This window comes from Malania oleifera, chromosome 4, assembly GCF_029873635.1.
Source record: "Malania oleifera isolate guangnan ecotype guangnan chromosome 4, ASM2987363v1, whole genome shotgun sequence".
NCBI lineage: Eukaryota > Viridiplantae > Streptophyta > Magnoliopsida > Santalales > Ximeniaceae > Malania > Malania oleifera.
Window position 1 is genome coordinate 111,123,699 of NC_080420.1, and position 23,541 is coordinate 111,147,239.

The 23,541-nt window shown below is 37.6% G+C and overlaps 1 protein-coding gene across 1 annotated transcript in view; it reads right to left on the bottom strand.

The window, feature by feature from the left end:
- Window positions 1–23,541, bottom strand: part of LOC131152927 (piezo-type mechanosensitive ion channel homolog) — a 129,358-nt gene that overhangs the window by 101,245 nt on the left and 4,572 nt on the right. Inside the window, exons 3-10 of the mRNA XM_058104890.1 lie at window positions 7,769–7,928; window positions 7,476–7,633; window positions 6,957–7,113; window positions 6,670–6,856; window positions 4,639–4,754; window positions 2,803–2,887; window positions 1,840–2,055; window positions 1,575–1,752 (exon numbers count right to left, since the gene is read on the bottom strand). Of these exons, the coding sequence (XP_057960873.1) occupies window positions 1,575–1,752; window positions 1,840–2,055; window positions 2,803–2,887; window positions 4,639–4,754; window positions 6,670–6,856; window positions 6,957–7,113; window positions 7,476–7,633; window positions 7,769–7,928 (1,257 nt within the window). The remainder of the gene's footprint in view (window positions 1–1,574; window positions 1,753–1,839; window positions 2,056–2,802; window positions 2,888–4,638; window positions 4,755–6,669; window positions 6,857–6,956; window positions 7,114–7,475; window positions 7,634–7,768; window positions 7,929–23,541) is intronic.

Sequence of the window (23,541 nt, forward strand, 5' to 3'; positions counted from 1 at the left end):
ATACACAGCCCGATTTTGCTTTTTCAGTGAGTTTGGTAAGCTAGTTTATGCATTCACCCTACGAGAAACATCTTGAAGCAGTTTATCGGATTCTCAGATACTTGCAAAGTACACCAGGAAAGGGTTTACTCTTCTAGAAGACCACACAGCAGAACATAGAGGTATACACTAATGCAAATTGGGCAGGCTTGGTTTTGTTGTTGTTGTCGTATTTATGTTTAATGCACATTATCTTATAAATATGTTTGATACACATATTATATTACAACTTTTCCACCTCATACACAACATAGATGAATTTAACTTGTAATATATTCGTCTTAAAACTTACATTAATATGTCTATCAACCATTTCTAAGGTTTCATAAAAAAATTCCATGCTTTACTACTGATTTTTTATTATTTTTTCAAATCATAATCGAAATTGACATCAAAATCAAAAATTTTGTCGAAATTTCCATATTTTTGGAGCTTCGAAATTTGAGTCGAAATCAAAATTTAAGACCTTGCTTATAGACACTTGGATAAGTCATATAAAGTAGTACTGACACTTGACAACTCTTGACCCATTCACATTAGGTTAAACAACAAATACACTGCAATGTTCATACTACTTTTCTTTTTCATAAAAATTGAGAACTATTAATCATGGTGATTTGATATACTAACTCCGGACAACCAACAGGGAAGAATACAAACATGGAAATCAGATTGCATGGAGGTGATGGTTTTACACACAAGGTTTAGGCTTGTGAAAAAAATAAAAAATTGAAAAAACTGGTTAACAAAAGGAGTCAAGGCTTTGAATAGGGCTTCGAATAGGGCTTTGATAGGTGAAATTTGGGGTAGAAACGCAGAGCAGAGGGAAGTTGTATTGCAAACTGAAAAATGTGAAAACAGTGCTGAGACCAGTTATTAAGATTTAACTTATAGGCTTTTGAGATTCTAATGTAGTGGATATCATGTTTGCGAGTAAACTAGGATTTTGCCATTGGAGAAGTTAGGAATTGAGCTTGAATCAAATCTGCAAGAAGAAGAAGAAAACAGGGAAGAAGATGAAAAATAAAAGAAAAAAATAGAGAAGAACAGAAGAATGTAGAGCCTATAAGACCCATCTAAGGTTTGTGAAAACTCACAACCACAAAATCCACATGGTCAAGAAAAACATCGATGCTAGAAACTCTTATCGTTCACCTATTCATCTATTAGAGAACAAAACAACAAACCCCTTTTTATAGGCTCTACAATTACCATTCCTACTTAAACTGAAATTTCTGTAAAATATGGAGCTTCTAAATCAACCAATGACTGAACTTCCAAGCACATGATTTGACAACTACATTCACTTTGGAGTTAGGATTCTTAAAATATTGCCCAATAGATAACACGCAAAATTAATTTAAATTATGAAAACTACAAGCCTGCCCTTAAAGCCATAATTTTAGGACTTTGACCCGCAAATTATAAAATTATGAATCTTCCCCTATGATACGCTGCTCCAGAACAGAATAAAGAAACACTAAGAATAAATTAAAGTGTCCATATTTTTATTGCCTATAAGGTCATTTCCTCACCTTCTATGGTGAAATCATCATTTGTGGACTCTCGATCACCATCAGACAAGTATAGAAAAACAGAGTTGTTCACAAGATTACCAATGGCAACAAGAAACCCAAGACAAAATTGTGCTAGTAAATAAAATCCTGGAATAGGGTAATGCCATAAGCCAATAGTTTCCCAGTCCTCCATGTCCTGCAGATAGTGCCACAATATATCAGAAAGTGAACAATGACTTAATAACAGGAAAAATGAGCCAAAAAAATATGCAGAGAAAATTACCTGATGCAGTTTCTTATTCAGGACAGTGAATGCAACATTGAACACATACGTGCTAGTGGCCCACAGGAGAATGAAAACAAGAAGCAAGCCATTTAACCGGTGCAAGTTGAACATGGAAGGGAATGCATATAAAATGTAGCCAACATATGCAAGTAATCCAAATGCGCATAGGCTTGCAAAATGGAAACTCCAAAATGAAAGAGCAAGCAAGGAGATCTGGCACATTCAATACAAAGATTTAAAGTATGATCACAACTTTACTGACATATTGGACTATGATAAGAAAAGGCAATCTTCATAGAATAGAATGGGAAAGCAGATAAAAATAGATAAACAACAAAGAGAATCACACCAACTTTTGCATCCCCATTTGCCTTAAAATGTCACCACGATTTTTTGTACTTATATCCCCATATTATGACCATGCCAATGCCACCCTATTCCATTTAGCAAACTGACATAACACTGTCGCATAAAAAAAAACTCACGACAAGACCCAAATTTCTCAACAATATCAAAACATTTCTATAACACTAATCTGTCAAATAAAAACATTCTCATTGCAACACTCAGATTTCTCAACCCTATCAAAACATTTCTATGGTAAATAAAACTTGCAGAGAGATTAGAAATCATATTATTCTCCAATTACATTCTCATTATTCCTTATTGTAGGAAGTTGAACACTTTACACAATTTAATCCAGTTTATATCGTACTAGTGGGGGTGTTGGGCATGCAAATGGCTTACATTTGCCTGGGGAAAGGAGGAAGGAATATCAAACAGCCCTTACATAAGAATTTAGATTGTTGAATACTTTAAAAAGTCTATATAGCAGTCATTGCAGTTAGTGAATGAGAAAATATATAAGGCCGACAGCAAGATAAATGGTTGCTCACAGATCATTAGTGAATTTTAAAATTATTTAAAAAGGCCAAAAAGCAAACAATGTAGAACACCTACTGGAAAACCATATGTGAAAAAGTTGATACTGAAAGTCCGAAAAACTGCTCCCCGCAATAGAACATTAGTGTGCCTCACACCAGATCTGAAAAAGATCAAAGTAAATAAACAAAGAAATATCTGGTCTTCAGGATAACATCATGTTGCAGCCTGAGGTCTGCTAAGATGATAAATAATAGAAAGATAAGAGAGGCTCTCATGTACAAAACTGAGCACATAATTTCAAGGTTGTGTGTATGCTTAAATTAGAGGGCTTTGAACAAAAAGGCAACCATGCCTACAGAAAACTAAAAAATTGTTTTCTTTTGCTGAAAATTAAAATAAAAGGATAAAAAAGATTTTTATCTCTATGAGCAGAAAGCAAACTGCAGACCTTAGAAGTACCTTGCTGAGCAAAAACCAACAAAGGATACTTGTTAAATGCATAAAAGGATTTCTGCCAAAAGCCAATTGATTTTGCAATTTCTGTCACAACTTAACAGCACAAAAAGGAGATTTCTAGAATGCTCCGGTCAAAGCATCTCATTTGACACTTCAAATTATAGAGAATATCAAGCTTTCGCCTCTCGCTAAATAGAACTCTTTCCTTCCAAAATAACAAGGATCAACACAATTTCATCAGCTGTTGTAAAAGAATCCCATTTTTAATTTGAATACAAAGAATTAAAAGCAACCCAAATCAGGCAGCAAATTAAATGTTTTCAGCAATCTTGTCCAGCTATCTATAGCTGAAGCATTTCAGATATCTATTCTTGATATTAAAAACTTCATGAAGGTAATAAGAATCCCGAAAGGAATAGAATGTTTGTGCATGGAAATTTTTTAATATAAACTGATTCGAGAAATTTTACTGCATGAAAAATCTATAGAGATAATTATCCTGTCAAAACACACTCGACAAACTCTGGCCACTGAGTTTCAATACATTTTACTATACACATGGTCTTAAATTTCCACGAAATTATCGAAATTTCCGTCGAAATTTCCGATTTCCGTCACCCTCGAAATCGAAATGTCAGTCGATTTCCATCTTGCATAATTTCCGTCGAAATCTCAACAAATCATCCGAAATTTATCGAAACCTCGAAATTTTAGCGAAATTTGTCGAAATTTTAACTATACAATGAAATTTCGTCAAAATTCAAACGAGAGATTCAAGACTGAAGTAAAATTTCTCTTTTAATTTATTTTATTGAAACAAAAGGTTACCACAAGTACTTTTGAAATTATATGAAAAAATAAACTTATAGTAATATTTTATTTAACCATTCAGGTCTAAATTATCAATATTTGTATAATAAATAATATTTAAATGAATTATGAATTTCATTTGCATTAACTGAATCTGTTTAATGTACATTATCTTACAAACATGTTTGATACACATACTATTTTACAACTTTTCCACCCTATACAAAACATAGATGTATTTAATTTGTAATATATTAGTCTTAAAACTTATATTATTATATTTGTTAACTATTTCTAAAGTTTCACAAAGAATTCCATGCTTTACTACTAGTTTCCGTTATTTTTTCAAATCGAAATTAAAATTTACATCAAAATCGAAATTTCCGTCGAAATTTCCGTTCTTTTGGAGCTTCGAAATTTGAGTCGAAATCGAAATTTAAGACCTTGAGTCTATACAATTGAAGTGCATGGTTAAATAATGACACAGACAGTCTATCACTGATGGCAAGCTTAACAGTTAGGATATCTAAAAAACTACATCAACATTGTGCCTCGCACTTTTTCAATCAGTGTAGCTTTTCTGCTGAATAAGGAAAATATTCTAGGAAGAAGACAACATAATGAGGATGCAACTGGCTTGATTACCTTGACTTACGAATGAAAAATGAATGCTTTGAGGGAAGTAGCTGCTCAGTCAAGTTACTTTCTCTTGTAGACATTATGAAATCCATTTCCGCAAGATCACATCTAACACTGCATAGCTGTAAGGGGAGGGAAAGGGTAAAATCTGCAAGCAATAAAAGAACAAAAAATATACAACATAAAGACAACAATTCCTATACAGGTAGAAAGAAAGAAAGGAACACCAATTGCAATATCAGAAATGTTTGCTAATATTTGCAAAGCATTTAAGTCCAGCTAATGCCGCATGAGTCAAAACCAATATCTGCAGCATTACTTAGTTCACACTACCATCTGACCCTAAAGTTTGAGCTGGCAAAGAATGGACCAGCAATGCTAACCAAGCTAACACACTCGCCCTCAACCCCCCCAAGTCATATTCCAAGACAAAACCCTTCCCCACCCATCCACATGCTTCTTTATTTGAGAAGGTTGATCAAATACAACTCAATCGAAGCTTGAGTTAAACATAGAAACCTAGTGCTGCAAAGGTTCAGGTTGCATAACTCAAGACAGCATATCTCATGCATATGTACATATGCATCAAATGCCAGATTGGGTTAGGCTGTACATCATAAGAATGCATATTTTGTATCAGTGTATGTGATATATCAGTTATCCTCTGATCTTTATCAATAGGAAAGTTTATCCTTGGCAACTATAATGAGATGCATTACTTCTGAAAAACTGACTTAATATCACACATGTATGTGCATGTATGTGTAAAATATAATTTTTTTTTATAAGTTTAGGAAAATATCATTATAGGAAGCATGTGGATGATATGTTTGAATTCAAATTTAATGCTTGGGTCTAGGTCCACAAATTCCCAGGTTAGTTTGTTGGAAGTTGGAAGTTGTTTTTTCACTAGCATGGAATTAAAAATATCCATTTCCCATAAAGAAGACAAAAAAGTCTAACTGATGTGCTCAATGGTATTTTCCAAAACAACTGACCTTCTCAATTTGAGATATCAATTTCCAAATTCTAGACTTCCAATAAGATGCCTCTCAAAGTAGAGTCAAAAAACTGTTTTTTGCTTATTTTTCCTAAAAATAATAAGATGGCATGTTGCAACTCGATTCAATTATAAGAATCCTTATCACTTTAGTGTCCTGAGGTAGTGGTTCATGGCTAGTATTCCTACCAGTTGCATCAGCTAGTCCAAATTATTGGTTAACTAAGTTCTTAGTATTCAAATTAAATAAATTAGAGTTGATGACACATTCTAGGGTTCGCATCAATTGCGTATTTAATAAAGAGGGGCTATTATTAATTCTAAGATGCATGGGAAGGAAACCTAACTTTTGAAGCTGAATTTTTCAAACAGAACTTATTTTTTAGGAAAGATAACCAAAATAAAAATTTTTCAAAAGCAATACTTTCCTTTTTCAAGGGATTTCGAGAAACAAAAATAAAAAAGCAAATATTTTTTTCATGAACCCTAAGGATGTGGTGCACAGCGGTTCTATTAGAGTTTACACTCTCTCTCTCTCCCCAAACCCATTTTCCCTCACTTCCTTCTTCAATAGTCTCTCTAACCCTACTGCTCATAAGCTAGTAGATCCTTCCAGTTTATGGGAGATAGTAAAACTTAATTCCAGACCCTTGCCAAACGGTCTTAAACTTTTTAGGTAAGTGGTTTCCCCAATATGCATAGCTTCTCTGAATCAAGGTCCAGAACTTAAATTTTAGGCACCTGATTACTATAACTAAATTTCAGCATTACATAAGATGATTGGCATATGCTTTGTCCACACTTTCAAACCCAACACAATTGAGCGTGATTGGAAAATTAGTTAGTAAAACATATTCTTGGCCCCCCACTAAAGGTAGAATGTCTCTTCAACACATACAGATTACTGGAATACAAAAAACTAAAAGAGAAAAAATGAACCAAGAATTATACTAAGATTTCTACTTCTACGAGTAACTTTGTCAAAATTTGTAATTTTATCGAAATATAGATATATAACTGAAAACACAGTTCCTTACCATGAAATAGAAAAGAAGAAGGGAAATGCTAGAACAAATTTGCGACCACTCTGACTTTGCAGACATTTTGTAGAGGCCAATGAAATCAGCAACCCACATTAAAATCTCAGAGAACTCAACAGGAAGCTGATATACATACAGCAGAAAAATGTTCAAGCCTGAATACAACAGAAGATACCTCCACCACCTTAAAACCATATGGGTGAATATAAATCAGTGAAGTCTTTAACAACCAATGCTAAATGACCAATATCATCCAGCCAAAGAGTAAATTACAAAATTCTTACCGGAAGAGTCCTAGAAAGTTGCTTGTTAAGGACCAATCAACAAGTCCAATACAGCTACAAATAAAAAAAGGAAGAGAAGTCCAAGTAGGGTGGCTAATCCCCACAACTAACTGTACACCAGGCAACAATAAGCAGCATACAACCCTGAAATGAGAACCTTCCTTGCAACAAAATAACAAAATAACCAAGAATCAATAATAAAGACATCATCTTATTGAAAGAACAAAAAGAAAACACTGGTGAACTAATCTTTATGCTAATGAGGGCGTCAGTGAACTAATACAAGTATGCAACTAGATGATGATACAGAGCATATTGAGGCTTAGCACCTCTCAAATGATAAGAAATTACCACCTTTAGCACTACCTCATCTAAATTCTTTACCTTTCTGTTAAATTAAGAATACCAATTTAATTTCAAAGTAAACTATAAAAATACATAAGAAACAAAATGGAAAATTAGAGAAAAACAAACCTTGTGCATAACAAAAGGAAGGAAAATATAATGATGCTAACAAACCTATATATTCAATGGAAGAAAATAAATGCCCAAAACAGGAACTTCTCCATGGAGCCAAACCAAGTGTATTCCCATATAGTTCAGTTAGAGCAACAGAAGCTGCTAAGAGCTGTACAGCCAAAAAGTAAACTAAAGACGGAAAGCTCCAAAAATTAACTCTGCAAAACCAGTCAACTTTAGCATGTAGAGTATATGCTACAAAGTAACCATATTTACAAGGTGAAATTTATAGGAGGAAATTCAAGATACCAAAGAAAAAAGAACAGAAGGATGTGCTAAAATTAAATATTTACCTCACAAAACCGAGCAGCTTTGCCCACTGAGGATCTATTATAGTCCACTGATCCCCCTCAAGAGCAGAAATAATGTGAAATAGAGCATGTGAAAATATAGCTAGTAAAGAAAAGATGAAGATACAACATAATACCAGAGATCGCCTCGGATAATGAAAACCTGCTAAATTTCAAAAGCCTAATAATTATAGTCACACAAAGTGACACGAAAAACATTGCGAAAGAAATGCAATTTCCACACACTGGGATGTGCATAAGCTAACTGTCAAACTAATCAAAATAATTTATTATACTTTGCACTCAACCTCATGCATTTATCATTAAATCATAACTATCAAACAGCAAAGTGAATGGTAAGGATCCTCTAATTGTGTGGTTATTTCACTAAAAATTTCACCAGTGGAAGTATTCTGATCTTATTTTTTATCTAAAGCAACATAAAGAGATATATTATAACCTAACACATGAAATGATGTCTAGTAATCATTACAGCATCAGAAATGATTTAGCAACACAATAAGAAAAAGATGTACTACAACCTAACAAGTGAAGTGGCATATGACAATACAAGGAAAAAAATGAAAGAATATGTTTGTACCATATCATAGGACTCCGCCCATGCTGCTCTCAGTGTGATAACCACACCCTTTAAGGCATGGTAATTCAAACTGCTTTCATAAATTTGCATAGTTTTTGCTTTGCTTTGGCATTGAATGAGTTGATACAAACCATGTTGTGCCTTGATTAAGTTAGTTAATTTGTATGGGAGCTTCATTCAATTCATTAGTTGTAGAAGGGGCCTAGTTGAAATGAAAATAAAAAATTAAAAAAATCCATGTTGAATATTAATACTGTTGAGATTTTGACTAAATGAATGACGTAACTTGAAGATAAGTTTCTCCCTCAAATACATTCTAATGACCATAATACCCTTACTAAGTCTCACTAATTACATACTAACAAGCTTAATAGTAATACTAAAAGACATAAATAACCTCTAACACTCCCCTCAAGCTGGAGCATAAATATCACATGCTCCTAGCTTGTTACAAATAAATTTAACACAAGTACCCCCCCCCCCCCAAAAGTTTGGGTAAATAAATCAGCAAGCTGCATAGCAAACTTCGCATAAGCGGTAGTAATGACCTTCTGCACAAGTTTCTCCCGAACAAAATGGCAATCAACTTCAATGTGTTTCGTCTGCTCATGAAAAACCGGATTGGAGGCAATATGAAAGCAGCTTGATTATCATACATCAACTTTATAGGCTAAGAATGTGAAAAACCTGATTCTTCCTATGTGTTTTTCAACCAAACAAGTTCACAAGTAGTGCGAGTTGTAGCTCCATATTTTGATTCAGAACTAGACCTGGCCACCATAGTTTTTTCTTACTCTTCCAAGACACCAAATTATCATCAATCAAGATATAGTACCCGACTGTGGATCATTAGTTGGAAGGTGACCCAACCCAATCTGCATCTGTATATCAATGAATATAAATGTGGCCCTAATCTCAATATAAAAGACCTCTCCCAGGTGCACCTTTGAGATATCTCAAGATGCAAATTACTACGTCCCACCAATGACTTGTCCTCAGAGAAACCAAATATTGACTTACAACACTTCTTGCAAAAGACATGTTCAACCGAGTGACTGAGATAATTCAATTTTTCAGCAAGTCTCCGATATCATCTAGGATTAGGCAACAAATCACCCATATCCAACACTAACTTGCCATTAGGATCCGTGGGTGTATGAGTGCATCAACTAGTTTGGATCCCAACAGTCCAGTTTCATCCAATTAGATCAAGAACATGCTTCCTCTGTGACAAAACAGTTTCATACGAGATCTAGATACTTCTATACCCAGTAAGTATTTCAATAGTCCCAAATCTTTCGTTTAAAATTTTTTCTGTTGAAAAAGTTTTAGACTCTGCATACTTTTATCATTAGTTGTAATAACAATATCATCCACATACACAAAAAGAAGGATCCTACCAGATGAAGAATGACAATAAAACATAGAATGATCCACTGCACACCGTCGAAGACAAAACTCAAGTGCTAAAACACTAAAACGACCAAACCATGCTTTAGGAGACTATTTTAAACCATATAGTGCCTTCTTGAGCCGACACACTAAGCTTGACTCCCCTTGAGCAACAAACACAAGTGGTTGCTCCATATAGACCTCCTCCTCAAGATCATGCAAGAAGGCATTCTTCACATCTAACAAATGCAGAGACCAACAACAAGTAGTAGCCACGGAGATGAATAGATGTACAGATGTAAGTTTAGAAATTGAAGAAAAAGTGTTAGAATAACCAACCATACACCTGAGTATACCCCTTAGAAACAAGACAGGCCTTCAGACGAGCCATAGAACCATTAGGGTTGACTTTCACAGTGTATACCCGGCGACAACCAACCACAAACTTGTTAGGAGGAAGAGATACCAAGTCCCAAGTACCATTGTCCTGTAAAGCATTCATCTCTTCAACCATTGCATTCCCCCACCCAAAGTGGGCTAAGGCTTTCGAAACAGATTTAGGAGGGCAGTAGATGATGGACTAGTAACAAAACAATAATAGAAGGGTGATAAAAAGTCATAACAAACATAGTTGGAAATAGGATGTTAGGTATGAGTACGTTTACCTTTCCAGATAGAGTGAAAGGATCAACATCGCGAGAAATACGATCATCAGACAAGGAAAACAAAGGTGTGAAGTAGAAGAGGGGACTTGCTTCCTTGGAGCCGTCATTAAGAATACACCTGCAAATTAGGGCGATCGAGATGATGAGAAGGACTCGAACTACATGGAGACTCAAATGGTTGATAGGGCAGGGACAGAAAACTATAATTTGGAAGATTAGTCAAAGGAAGTGACTCATTGAGCTCAAAAGCACTTAGGGACTGGGTGTAGTAAGGTGTAGACTCAAACAAGGTAACATTTGCAGAAATAAAAAGTGATGCAACGCAAGACTATAACAACAATATCCTTTTTGAGTATATAAGTAGCCCAAAAAGACACATTTTATAGCAAGGGGATCCAACTTATGCACCGTAGGAGTTAGTTTATGAACAAAGGACACACACCCGAATATACGAGGAGGCAGAGAGAATAAAGGTGAATTAGGTAAGAGAATGGAGTAGGGAATTTTACCACTAAGAACAGAGAATGGCGTCCAGTTGATCAGATAGCAAGATGAAAGTACAACACCACTCCAAAAAACTTTAGGTACATGCATTTGATAAAGTAAGGTGCAATTGATTTCAAGAATATGTCTATTTTTCCTCTTTGCAACCCCATGTTGTTTAGGAGTGTGGGGCACAAGATGATTGACAAACAATACCAAACTAAGTCATATAAGTAGTGAATTGTGAACTAAAATACTCTTTAGCATTGTCATTCTGAAGTATTTGATTTGGCAAACCAAATTAAGTCTTTATTTCATAACAAAAGGCACAAAATACATGAAATAACTCAAAATGATATTTTATTAGTTATACCCAATTCATCCTTGAATAATCATCCACAAAGGTTACAAAGTACCGAAAAGCCAACTTAGACACAACTCTACAAGGACCCCAAACATTAGAATGGACTAACATGAAAGGGCTTGCAGCCCATTTATTGACTCGGGAAGCAAAAGGGACACAATGGTGCCTTCCCAACTGACAAGACTAACAATAAAGACTAGACACAAAACTCAAATCAGGAACAAGAGGTTTCAACTTTTCTAGTGAAGGATGACCAAGGAGACAATGAATGCAGAGAGGTGTGGCAGCAGCAATGCAGGCGGTAGAAGGAGATAGTGGCTCAAGGTGAGAAAGTCCACCGACTTTACACCCTCTACCAATTGCCTTCCTCGTCATCAAATCCTAAATAATCATAGAATCAGGGAAGAATGTTACTAGACAATTCATGGATTTAGTAATCTTGCTAACGAATATAAAATTGAAAGGAAACTTAGGAATATACAAAACTGAAGGAATAGAAATAGAAGAAGTGGGATTTACATTCCCAATTCCCTTCACGGTAGTGGTGAATCCATCAACAAGTGTAACATAGGGTAAATTTGTAGGATACTGAATAGTTGAGAAGAAATTAGTTATATCTATGATATGATTAGTGGCAGCAGAGTCTATGACCCGAGGACTAGGACGAGAAGTATTGGATGACAGGCATATTGTGGGATTATTTTTTTAGGCAAGAGATGCAATGGGAAGAGAAGCTTGTGATGCTTGATACTACTGGAACTTGGAATAGTCTTCCTCTGACATAGACACAGTATGTTGCCCCCCACTCGTCCCCAAAGGTGTGGAGTCGGTGGTGGCTGCATTGGTGACGCATGAAGGTCTACGGTCTACCATGAAGATCCCAACACTGCTCAATAGTAAGATTACCTTGTCTACAATGAGTGCAATTGCGAGAAGCGTCTCTACCTTATATATCTCTACCACCACGACCCCTTGAACCACCTCAGTAACCTCTACAGTTATTTGGTAGAGAACTAGAATCACCTTGTTGGTAAAGGCTGTCCTCTTAAAGCCAAATGCAAGAGCACAAGAATGTGTGAAAAAAAAAAAAGCATGAAGGACGCGAGAACAAACAACGACAAATGATGGCAACTCTGCACTACTAAGTATCTAGGACCGGACTGCCTCAAACTCGAGTCTCAAGCCTGCTAGTGTCTGATTTGCTCGATGACCCTCAATCGAGTGGTTGTTTTCTTATATAGAAGTCATTTTCCCTAATTTCAATAGTACCCTTACCTCACAGCCTTAAAGCAGAAAATGCCAATACAAATTATTTCCTGCACCATTTCTGGTGTAAGGGCAGGTGTAGCAATAGTGGAAGGTGACACTGGAGCAAGATTTTGAGTGCTGGTTACCCCATCAGAAGTGTGGCCAGTAGCAGTAGCATGATAACCATTCACAGGTCAGTTTTGAGGCCGTGTTGGGCATTCTTTGATTATGTGCCCCTTCTGTTTACAATAGCTGCAGAACATTTTAGCACAATGGGCAGCAATATGCTCATTGTCTTTGCAACTGCAGCACTGAACCGTATGCATGCCTCGACCCCTCCCCTTGCCTTAAGCAGCATATGCAACAGCATTCTCTTGCGTAGCAAACATTGAGTAAGAATACGTTGTTCCTCTTGAAGAAGTGCTCCAAAACACACGTCAAGGGATGATGAAGGATCCCTGCACATCAAGTTGGAGCGAATAGACTCGAATTCTGGCCTTAAAAACTGGTCTCTTTTGCTAGCTTCATGGACTGCTTAAATAGCAGAGAGAGACTCGGCCGACACGTTGGCATACACAATGTCAAAAAACTCAGCCCAAAGATTCTGAAAACCACAGAAAATATTCCTGAACAGAGAGTGTACCTAGATCAGTTTCCAACTGAAATCGCCCGGGCGGAATGATCTTGATTATGGACCTTTTTCAAGTACTCCCACATCAATTTAGCCCTCTTGTAAGGCCTTAAATTGAGTATAAGCAGTGGATCAATAGACCTAAGAATCCAAGTCATCACACGAGCATCTTTCACCTTCCATTGAACCAACTTCGTAGGATCGGTAGTTGCTGGATCATTCCCATCAACATGACCCCACAACTCCTTTCCCATGACAAAAAGTTGAAACTGAAACTCCCAGACAGCATAATTCTTCCCTGTAAACCGAGTTTGAAAGACTTCTGAGTTGGAATTGTTAGCCATAACTATAATCTCTTGAAATTCACCAAAAAACTGCAAACCAGAACCCGCACCCAAGAAACCAGAAAACCAGAGCCTAGAATTACGAAAATTGGACCAAAGACAAGGTTGATTCAGAGAGTGGCTCTGATACCATGTTAGATTACCACTTTACCTCATAGCTTTTTAAATACCACAGAATAAATGCGAGCGACAAGACTAGAACCCAGGACCTCCTGGTAACTAGATCTGATACCATGTCAGATTTGCTCAATGACCCTCAATCAAGTGGTCCTTTTCTTATATAAAGTCATTTTCCCTAATAGCAATATATCCCTTAATTACAATATCTCCTAATTACATCATCTCCTAATTACAATATCTCCCTTAATTACAATATCTCCTAATTACAGCATCTCCTAACATTAAGCATCCTAATTACAGCATCTCCTAACATTAAGCATTGACCCCTAATTCAGGAAAGATATTTACAGATCCGTTTCTTAAATAACCATACAACAATTAACGGTAGGTTTGACAGATTTGTTTCCTAAATAAATGTAGAACAATTTATGGTAAGTTTGTTGTCTATCCTACTAACAGCTAGAACCAGAAGAATTGTCATCTACTCCCTCTGCGGTTGCATGACGTTTAGCTCCTCATGAATACGTTTCATCTCTCCAAAATAATCTGCAATGCTCCTGTCTCCTTGTTGTAACTAAAAGTGCTCCTGGGATAAATCATACATATGTGTAATGTTACCAGAGTATAGAATCTTGGCATAATCCCAAATCTCCTTGCACGCATCTAGATGCATGCACATCCGTGCAATCTGGGGCTCCATCAAATTCCACATGAGGGAAGCAATCTGAATCCACACTTCTTTTCTCTTCTCATTTGAAGGATCAAATTGGAGCAAGTGATCCGATTTTCCTAATCCTACTAAATAAACTCGAATGGCCTTACACCATTGAACATAATTCTTTCCATCCAACTTTTGAGTTGTTATCTATGGCAACGATGAAAAAACGTGTTTTTGAGATTCATAGACTACATCACAACAATCACAAACTTGCGACTACACCATATCAAGCAAGGAGAACAATCAAAAGATTCAAAACTGATCAGGACAACCACAAACGATGTGAAGCACCGAAACAACCACGATATTGCTTTTTCTGTGAGTTTGGTAAGCCAGTTTATGCATTCACCCTATGAGAAATGTCTTGAAGATGTTTACAGATTCTCAGATACTTGAAAAGTACACCAGGCAAAGGTTTACTCTTCCAGAAGACCACACAGTAGAACATAGAGGCATACACTGATGCAGATTGGACAGGCTCAGTTATTGACAAGAGATCCACGTCAAGATACTGTACTTATTTCTAGGGAAATATGGACACATGGCGAAGCAAGAAACAGAATGTGGTTGCAAGGAGCAGTGCTGAGGCAGAATATAGGGCTATGGCTAACAGAGTTTGTGAGATGCTATGGCAGAAGAGAATTCTTGAAGAGCTGCGAATGCCGGTGAACATGCCAATGAAGTTTGTATAGTGACAACAAAGCTGCCATAAGTATTGCTCAAAATCCAATACAACATGATCGCACGAAGCATGTAGAGATTGACAGACACTTCACAAAAGAGAAGATTGATAGTGGAGCTGTTTGCTTGCCTTTTGTTCCTACTACTCAACAAATAGCCGATATCTTCACCAAAGGACTTTTCAGACCTAATTTTGAGCTCTTTGTAAGCAAGTTAGGCATGATAGATATCTACGCCCCAACTTGAGGGGGGGTGTCAGATTTCTAGAGAATAAATTAGGAAATACTATTTTTTGCAACTAAAATCTGAAATTACTATTTCAGATTCTAGTAGTTTCTGTTTCTCATTTTCTAGCCTAGAGATCTGCTGATTTGATTTGCTGATTTTGTGCCCTTCCTAATTTGGTGGCCTTCCTCTACTATTTATCTTGTAATCGTGTCTCTTGAAATTTTATAAGAATGATTATTCTTCTTCTAAAAAAACCTTCATTATTCCCTTAACAGCAGTAGTGGACCCATCAACAAGGGTAACTTGAGGTAGAATTTTAGAATATTGGAGAGAAGAAAAGAAGTTGGCGACACATGCCATATAGTCAATAGCATCAGAGTCGATAGCCCAGGGATTAGTGGGAGAGATACCGGCTGACATACAGACAATATGATTACTTAAGATGCAATGTGATGATATGCTTGCTGGAATGCCTGATACTGCAAGAACCTTGAATATTCCTCTTTGAGACAATTATAGTATGCTGTTCACTTGAACAAGCAGCTAACGAGGGAGACACACTTTTGGGATTTGGAAAATCCAAACACACAAACCACATTGATAGAGCAGCATGTCAAAAATACACAGCGGAAAACATGTATTTCGAATTCATCAACTCCGTCCCAACACACACAACCTTCAACAACCAATGAAACCACAAGCACACAATGTACAAATAAAAAACATAGCAAATATGACTTTCAGGCCCAATAAACTCAATAACCATTGACAAACAGCTTCAGGAAGCACCAAACAACCATTCCTTGGGTGCCACACAAAAGCAATTAAAAAATGTGAGATCTTTGGACAAGAAACATCACGAAAAACTTCACTAATATGTTTATAGAGGAATTCAAGCACTGCTGGATGAATTCAGTCCAAAAACATGCCTGAAATTGGCCTCATGCACCAGCGTGTGGGGCCGGCCTTGGCAGCCTTCGACCAGCGCATGAGGGCACCTGGGGCATTATTTGGAGATGGGATTCCAGTGGGGCAGATCGGCAGTGTCTGTGGGTGACTATGGTGTTTTTTTTGCAAAATCTATAGTAGATTTTGTGTTCCTGAACTGGTAGTATTGCCCAGGAAATGTCCAGAAACTGGCCTGACTTCCAGCAGCTGCTGGCTGTTTTCTAGGGCTATACTGTTGCTGGAAATTCTTGATGGTAGACATGTTGCAGATTTATGGTTTTAGGCTTCAGTTTGATGGTAGTTGTGACAATTGGGGTTTATGTCTCAGAATCATGCTCCAATATCATGTTGAATAATTGGATAAAATGGATGATCTAACATCAGTGATAGTCCCTTTATGTATAATATATGTCAAGTACAATAACAATGACCATAATGCCCTAACTAACTCACAATTACTAACATAATGATCGTGTACTAATAATGCTAAATGAACAAATAACCATTAACAGTTCACTAAAACTTTGGGAGATGACTAGGTATGAAACACATTGATTTTTGTTAAAAAAAATATATGTTTTTATTTATTTGTTTATTTGGCTTTTAATACAGCCGTTGGATCGTCTCTAAATCCAACGGTTGTGTGGTGTCATATATATGTTTGTAAGCCATGGGAAAAAGAGAGTTTTGCTTGTCATTTTGTGCAAGGAGAGCTAGAGGGGGCTTTCTCTCTAGGAAGATTTTTTCTTCACTAGTTTGAAGAAGGTGAAGGGGTGTACAAGGGATCTGGGATCGGGGAGAGTCTGATCAAATCTTGTACTGCCATTATTTCATAGTGGATTTTTCTCCAGGTGCACGCACCGTGGACGTAGGCAATCTTGCCGAACCACGTAAAATCTCTCGTCTACATGTTTTCTGTGAATGTTCTTTGAGCTATTTATTTTGTTGATTAAAAGATTAAAATCGCTGCGTGTCAACAAGTAATATCAGAGCACGGTTTCGATTGGGTGCAGATCTGATAGATCATATCAAATCAAAAGAAATTTTTTGGATAGTTTTTCCGCGGGTGTGCTCAAGATCAGAGTGGTTCATTCAAATCAGATTGAGGTACGCGGATTCAGATCAGGTGCGGGAAAATTATTCCCGAATTTTTCAATTGAAAAATCGGATTGAGGTACACAAATTCAGATCAGGTGCCGGAAAATTATTTTGAAATTTTTTCAATTGAAGGAGGATCATTTTTCAATTGAAGGTGTGAAACAAAAAATTCGGAAGGAAAAAAAAAATTTTCGCGAATGAAGAATATAATGAACAGTGCCAGACTTGGTGACAGACCCGGATTCAGAATCGGGTCGGGTACGGAACGCAACAGGTTGACACGCGGGTCAAGAGGCTAGGTTGCGGGTCGGATCCAAGCGGAACCCGCCGGGTCAAGGCGCTGGTCAGCATCCGAGTCAGCTAGAACATGTGCGGGTCACACGTGCAGTGGATCAGGGATCCGGGTCAAGAGAAACGAGTCAGGTCGAGGCGCGGATCCTCCCCGTGGAGTGCTGACATCACGCTGACAGGTGCTGACGTCAGAGGAGAGAGAAAAAAAAATTTTAATGGCGAGTACTTCGATAGCCAAGTTTGAGGTGGAGCCCTTTAATGGAAAAAATAATTTCAATTTGTGGCAGAGCACTGTGAAGGATGTGTTGGTCCAAAAGGGATCGATTAAGGCACTGTATGGGAAAAACAAGAAGCCAGAGACCGTGTCAAATGATCAGTGGGAGGAGTTGGAAATGAAAGTGGTAAGTACCATTCGCTTAAGTTTAGCTCCAGAAATTAAATATAGTGTGTTGAATGAAACATCACCAGTTGAGCTTTGGAAAAAATTGGAGAATATTTCAATGTCCAAGTCCTTAGTTAATAGACTGTATTTGAAGAAACAGTTGTATCAGTTGAGGATGACTGAGGGCACAGAAGTCAGAGATCACCTCAATTATTTCAATAAAATAATCACGCAATTGCTGAGTATTGAGGTAAAAATTGAGGAGGAAGATAAAGCACTGATTTTGCTGTATTCGCTTCCCAGTTCACTTGATACTTTGAAAACCACACTACTGCTAGGTAAGGAGACTCTTACAGTTGATGAGGTGACTACTACCATTCTGGAGAGTGAGAATTTTCACAAACTAGATTATCTAGGACATGGAGAAGGGTTGGTGGCTAAGGGTGACTCTAGCCAACAACGAGGCAGGAGATATAGCAGGGGTAATTGGAATCGAGGGAAATCGCGATCCAAGTCTAGGGGTAAGAATGGGAACTGGAGGAGTGATTGTTTTTATTATGGGAAAGAAGGGCATATGAAGAAGGATTGTCTAAGGAGGAAAAGAGATTTAGAGGAAAAGAATAGGAAGAAGACTGAGGAGGTTACTATAGTGGAGAGCAGTTCATCAGTTTTTGATGGGGATCTTTTGGTTGTTACTACAGGTTCCAGTTACTTAGCCGATACCTAGACTTTGGATTCGGCATGCTCATATCATATGTGTCCAGACAAGGACTGGTTTGACTCCTATGAACCAATCTCTAGAGGGACGGTGTTGATGGGTAATGATGCTTCCTGTGGTATTCTTGGTATTGGAACGGTCAGAATCAGGATGTTTAATGGTGTGGTTAGAACCATCAAGGATGTGAGGCATGTTCCAGATCTGAAAAAGAATCTGATTTCCTTGGGCTCTTTGGACAGTAATGGTTTCTCTTTTTCAGTTAGGGCCGGTGTGCTGAAAGTGGCTAGAGGTTCACTGGTAGTAATGAAGGGTCATCTGAGGAGCAATTTGTACACTTTGGTGGGTAGCACAGTGACAGGTGGAGCAACAGCTAGTACCTCTTCAGATACAAATACAGATGATACTACTCTGTGGCATATGAGGCTGGGTCACATGAGTGAGCGTGGTTTGTAGGAGCTGCATAGGCGGAACTTACTGGGAAGTAATTCTTGTTGTAAGCTTAAGTTCTTTAAATACTGTTTGTTTGGTAAACGACGCAGGGTAAGTTTCAGAACAGGAAAGCATAGGAGCAAGGAGGTGTTGGAGTACATTCATTCAGATGTATGGGGTCCAGTATAGGTACAGTCCCACAGTGGTGCTATTTATTTTGTCTCATTTATTGATGACTTTTCCAGGAAAGTCTGGGTGTATTTTCTGAAGCACAGGAGTGAGGTATTTAGTAAGTTCAGGGAATGGAAAACTCAGATAAAGAAACAAACAGGGAAACAAGTGAAGTTTCTGAGATCTGACAATGGATTGGAGTACAAAAACAGCCAGTTAATTGACTTCTACAAGGAAGAGGGGATCACTAGACACTATACAGTTCCACATAGGCCACAGCAGAATGAGGTGGCTGAAAGGATGAACAAAACATTACTAGAGAGGGCAAGATGTATGAGGATTCAGGCTAATCTGCCTGAGTCATTCTGGGCAGAAGCAATGAGTATGGCATGCTACCTGGTAAATAGGTCTCCTTCTGCAGCTATTGACGCAAAGATTCCTGAGGAGGTATGGACAAGTAAGCCGGTAGATTACTCTGTGTTGAGAATATTTGGTTGTCCATCTTATGTGCATGTGCAGGAACATGAAAGATCAAAGTTGGACTCTAAGTCCAAACCGTGCGTATTTCTTGGTTTCCAAGAAGGTGTGAAGGGATACCGGTTGTGGGATCCTATAGCACGGAAGGGGGTCATTAGCAAGGAAATGGTCTTTGATGAGGAAGCTATCTTGAAGGAGAATCCTGATAAGAAGGTGGAGTCTGATTCAGTGGGAGTACCTATTCAGGTGGAGCTGGACAATATTCAGAATTCAGGTATGGGTAATACATAGACTACTGTGGTTGATTCTGTTGCACAGGATACAGTGAGACAGGCTACAGTTCCTCAAGAAATTTCTCAGACAAGTGATAGACATGAGCCTACAGGGCTAACCACCTGCAGAGAAAGGAGGAATGTTAAGCCTCCAGTCAAGTATGGGTTTGAGGACTTAGTTGCATTTGCTCTGATTATTAGTAGTGAAGATCCTTCTAATTTTCAGGAAGCAGTTCAGAGTTCTGAACGAGATAGTTGGCTTGGAGTCATGGTTGAGGAGATGGAGTCTCTTCATAAGAATAACACTTGGGTGATGGTTCACAAGCCCAAGGACAGAAAGCTGATTGGTTGTAAGTGGGTTTTCAGAAAGAAAGGACCTATTTCAGAATCAAAAGGGATAAAATATAAGGCCAGGTTAGTAGAAAAAGGATACAAACAGGAAGAAGGTATAGATTATAATGAAATCTCCTGTTGTTAAGCATGCTTCTATTAGAAATTTGTTAGCATTGGTTGCCATGCATGATTTAGATCTGGAACAGATGGATGTAAAGACAGCTTTCCTTCATGGTGAGTTGGAGGAAGATATCTTTATGGAGCAACCGGAGGGGTTTGTGGAACAAGGTAAAGAACACCTGGTATGTAAGTTGAATAGGTCTCTTTATGGTTTAAAGCAATCTCCTAGGCAATGGTATAAGAGGTTTGATTCTTATATGTTGAGGATTGGGTATGTTAAAAGCAGTTATGACAGTTGTGTTTACTTCAGATTGCTTAACAGTGGTGTATGTGTGATCCTTATGCTCTATGTGGATGACATGTTGATTGCCTCTAACAGTACTGATGAGTTGAATGTGTTGAAAGCTAGGTTACAGGATGAGTTTGAGATGAAGGATCATGGTGCAGCTAAAAAGATCCTTGGCATGGAAATCAGGAGGGACAGATAACAGAAAAAGTTGTGGTTGTCATAGGGTAAGTATATTGAGAAGGTGTTGGAAAGGTTTAATATGGATAAGGCTAAACCGGTAAGTACACCTCTAGCTGCTCATTTTCAGTTGTCTGCTAAACTGTGTCCTCCTACTAATGAGGATAAGTTGGATATGGCCAGTGTGCCTTATGCCAGTGCAGTAGGGAGTCTGATGTATGCTATGGTATGTAGTAGAGTAGACTTGTCATATGCAGTTAGTTTGGTAAAACAATATATGGCTAATCCAGGTAGAATGCCTTGGAATGCAGTGAAATGGATTTTCAGATATTTGCGTGGCACTTCTGATTATGGTATCTTGTTTGAAAGTACTGATGATTGTAATGTTCAGGGTTATGTGGACTCAGATTATGCAAGTGATTTGGATAAGAGGAGGTCTACTTCTGGCTTCATTTTTACCATGGCTAGTGGTTCCATTAGTTGGAAGGCTATGTTGCAACCTACTACAGCTTTGTCTACTACAGAAGCTTAATACATTGCTTTGGCAGAGGCAGGTAAGGAGGCTTTATGGTTAACTGGACTGATTCAGGAACTTGGTGTTATGTAGGATAGGTTACCCGTATTCTATGATAGTCAGAGTGCGATCCACTTGGCAAGGAATCAGGTCTACCACTCTCGCACGAAGCATATTGACGTGCGGTACCATGCAGTTAGAGGTTGGGTTGAAAGTGGTAAGTTCCAATTATTGAATATCCACACAGATGGAAATGTTGCAGATATGCTCACGAAGCCTATTACATTAGCTAAGTTCAAGCACTGTCTGGACTTAGTTAATGTAGTTTCTTGTTGATTGTGACAGAGCATCCCAGAGCGTGGGGATAGAATGTTGTGCTTGGCTGTGATTAAAAGCCAAGGTGGAGATTGTTAAAAATATATATGTTTTTTTTTATTTATTTATTGTGGCTTTTATCACAACCATTAGATCGTCTCTAAATCCAATGGTTGTGTGGTGTCATATATATGTTTGTAAGCCATGGGAAAAATAGAGTATTGCTTGTCATTTTGTGCAAGGAGAGCTAGAGGGGGCTTTCTCTCTAGGAAGATTTTTTCTTCACTGGTTTGAAGAAGGTGAAGGGGTGTACAGGGGATCTAGGATCGGGGAGAGTCTGATTAGATCTTGTACTGCCATTGTTTCATAGTAGATTTTTCTCCAGGTGCACGCTCCGTGGACGTAGGCAATCTTGCCGAACCACATAAAATTTCTCGTCTACATTTTTTCTATGAATGTTCTTTGAGCTATTTATTTTGTTAATCGGAAGATTAAAATCGCTGCGCGTCAACAATTTTGATTGTCATTTTGTTTGGGAGAAACTTGTGCAGGAGCTCATTACAGCAGCTCAAGTGAAGCCTGAATACCAACTAGTTGATTTGTTCACTAAGCCATATCTATGCTCCAGCTTGAGGGGGAGTATTGCACATTATTTAATGTCGTTACTGTATGTTAGTGAGCATGAGTGAGGGTACATAGCCATTATGATGTATGTGACATATTTAAAAAGCTATTTCACTTTTCTATTTTTACTGAACTTTGTTCAGAATCAAAAGGATTTGAGATCTGCAGAAATGAGATAGAAACATGGAACATAACATTGGTCATTCTAGGAAGAATCTTAGAGAGAATTATTTAACTTTTCTGGGATTTAGTTGATTTGTTCACCAAGCCGTTGAGGCTGACCATGTAAAATCCATTTATAACAAGATAGGAGTGTATGATATATATGCTCCAGCTTGAGGGGGGGTATTAAGTGTTATTTAATGCCATTACTGTATGCTAGTGAGCAAGAGTTAGTGAGGGCACAATGGTCATTATGACATACATGACATATATTATAAATAGCTGCGTCATTTTTCTAATATTACTAAACTTTGTTCAGAGTCAAAAAGAATTCAGATATGCAGAACCGAGATAGACACATGAAATGTAATTTTAGTCACTATAGGAAGAATTCTTAGAGAGAATAATGAAATAATAGGAGAAGGAAATTCCAAAAGCATCACATATTGCTTCTTACACATGGAGGCAGACGGCTCAAAAATCAGGTTCTTAATTCACTACTTCGGATTTAAACATTGCAATTGCATGGATTTTTCCTTGCATTGAGATACGAGATGCCTTTTATAGGCAACAAGGTCAGTGGTTGTTGCTTTCAATTCAAAACAAGTTGGCTGGATGAATGACTGGTCCACTTGCTTACAGTTGGTGCTTAGCTGTACAGGGCATATATTAAAAAAAAATTACAAATTATAATTTCAACAAAACATGCCATATACTTTCACCATAATCCACATATTTTGGGTGGGTGTGGGAGGAAAGATGAAAAGATATGCTTTCCTGCTTTTTGTGCCCATACGGCATACAGCAAGACTTCCCGCAAAACAAATAAGAATCAAATACAGTTAAAATGAAATGACAGGCTTACATTGAAAAAAAAAATGGCACACCCTGTCAATAGTATCTATACTATTACAAAGGGGATTCCCCTATTTGGTGTCATCTTTCAAAAATGTCAAATTTATCCTTATAACTACCAATGAT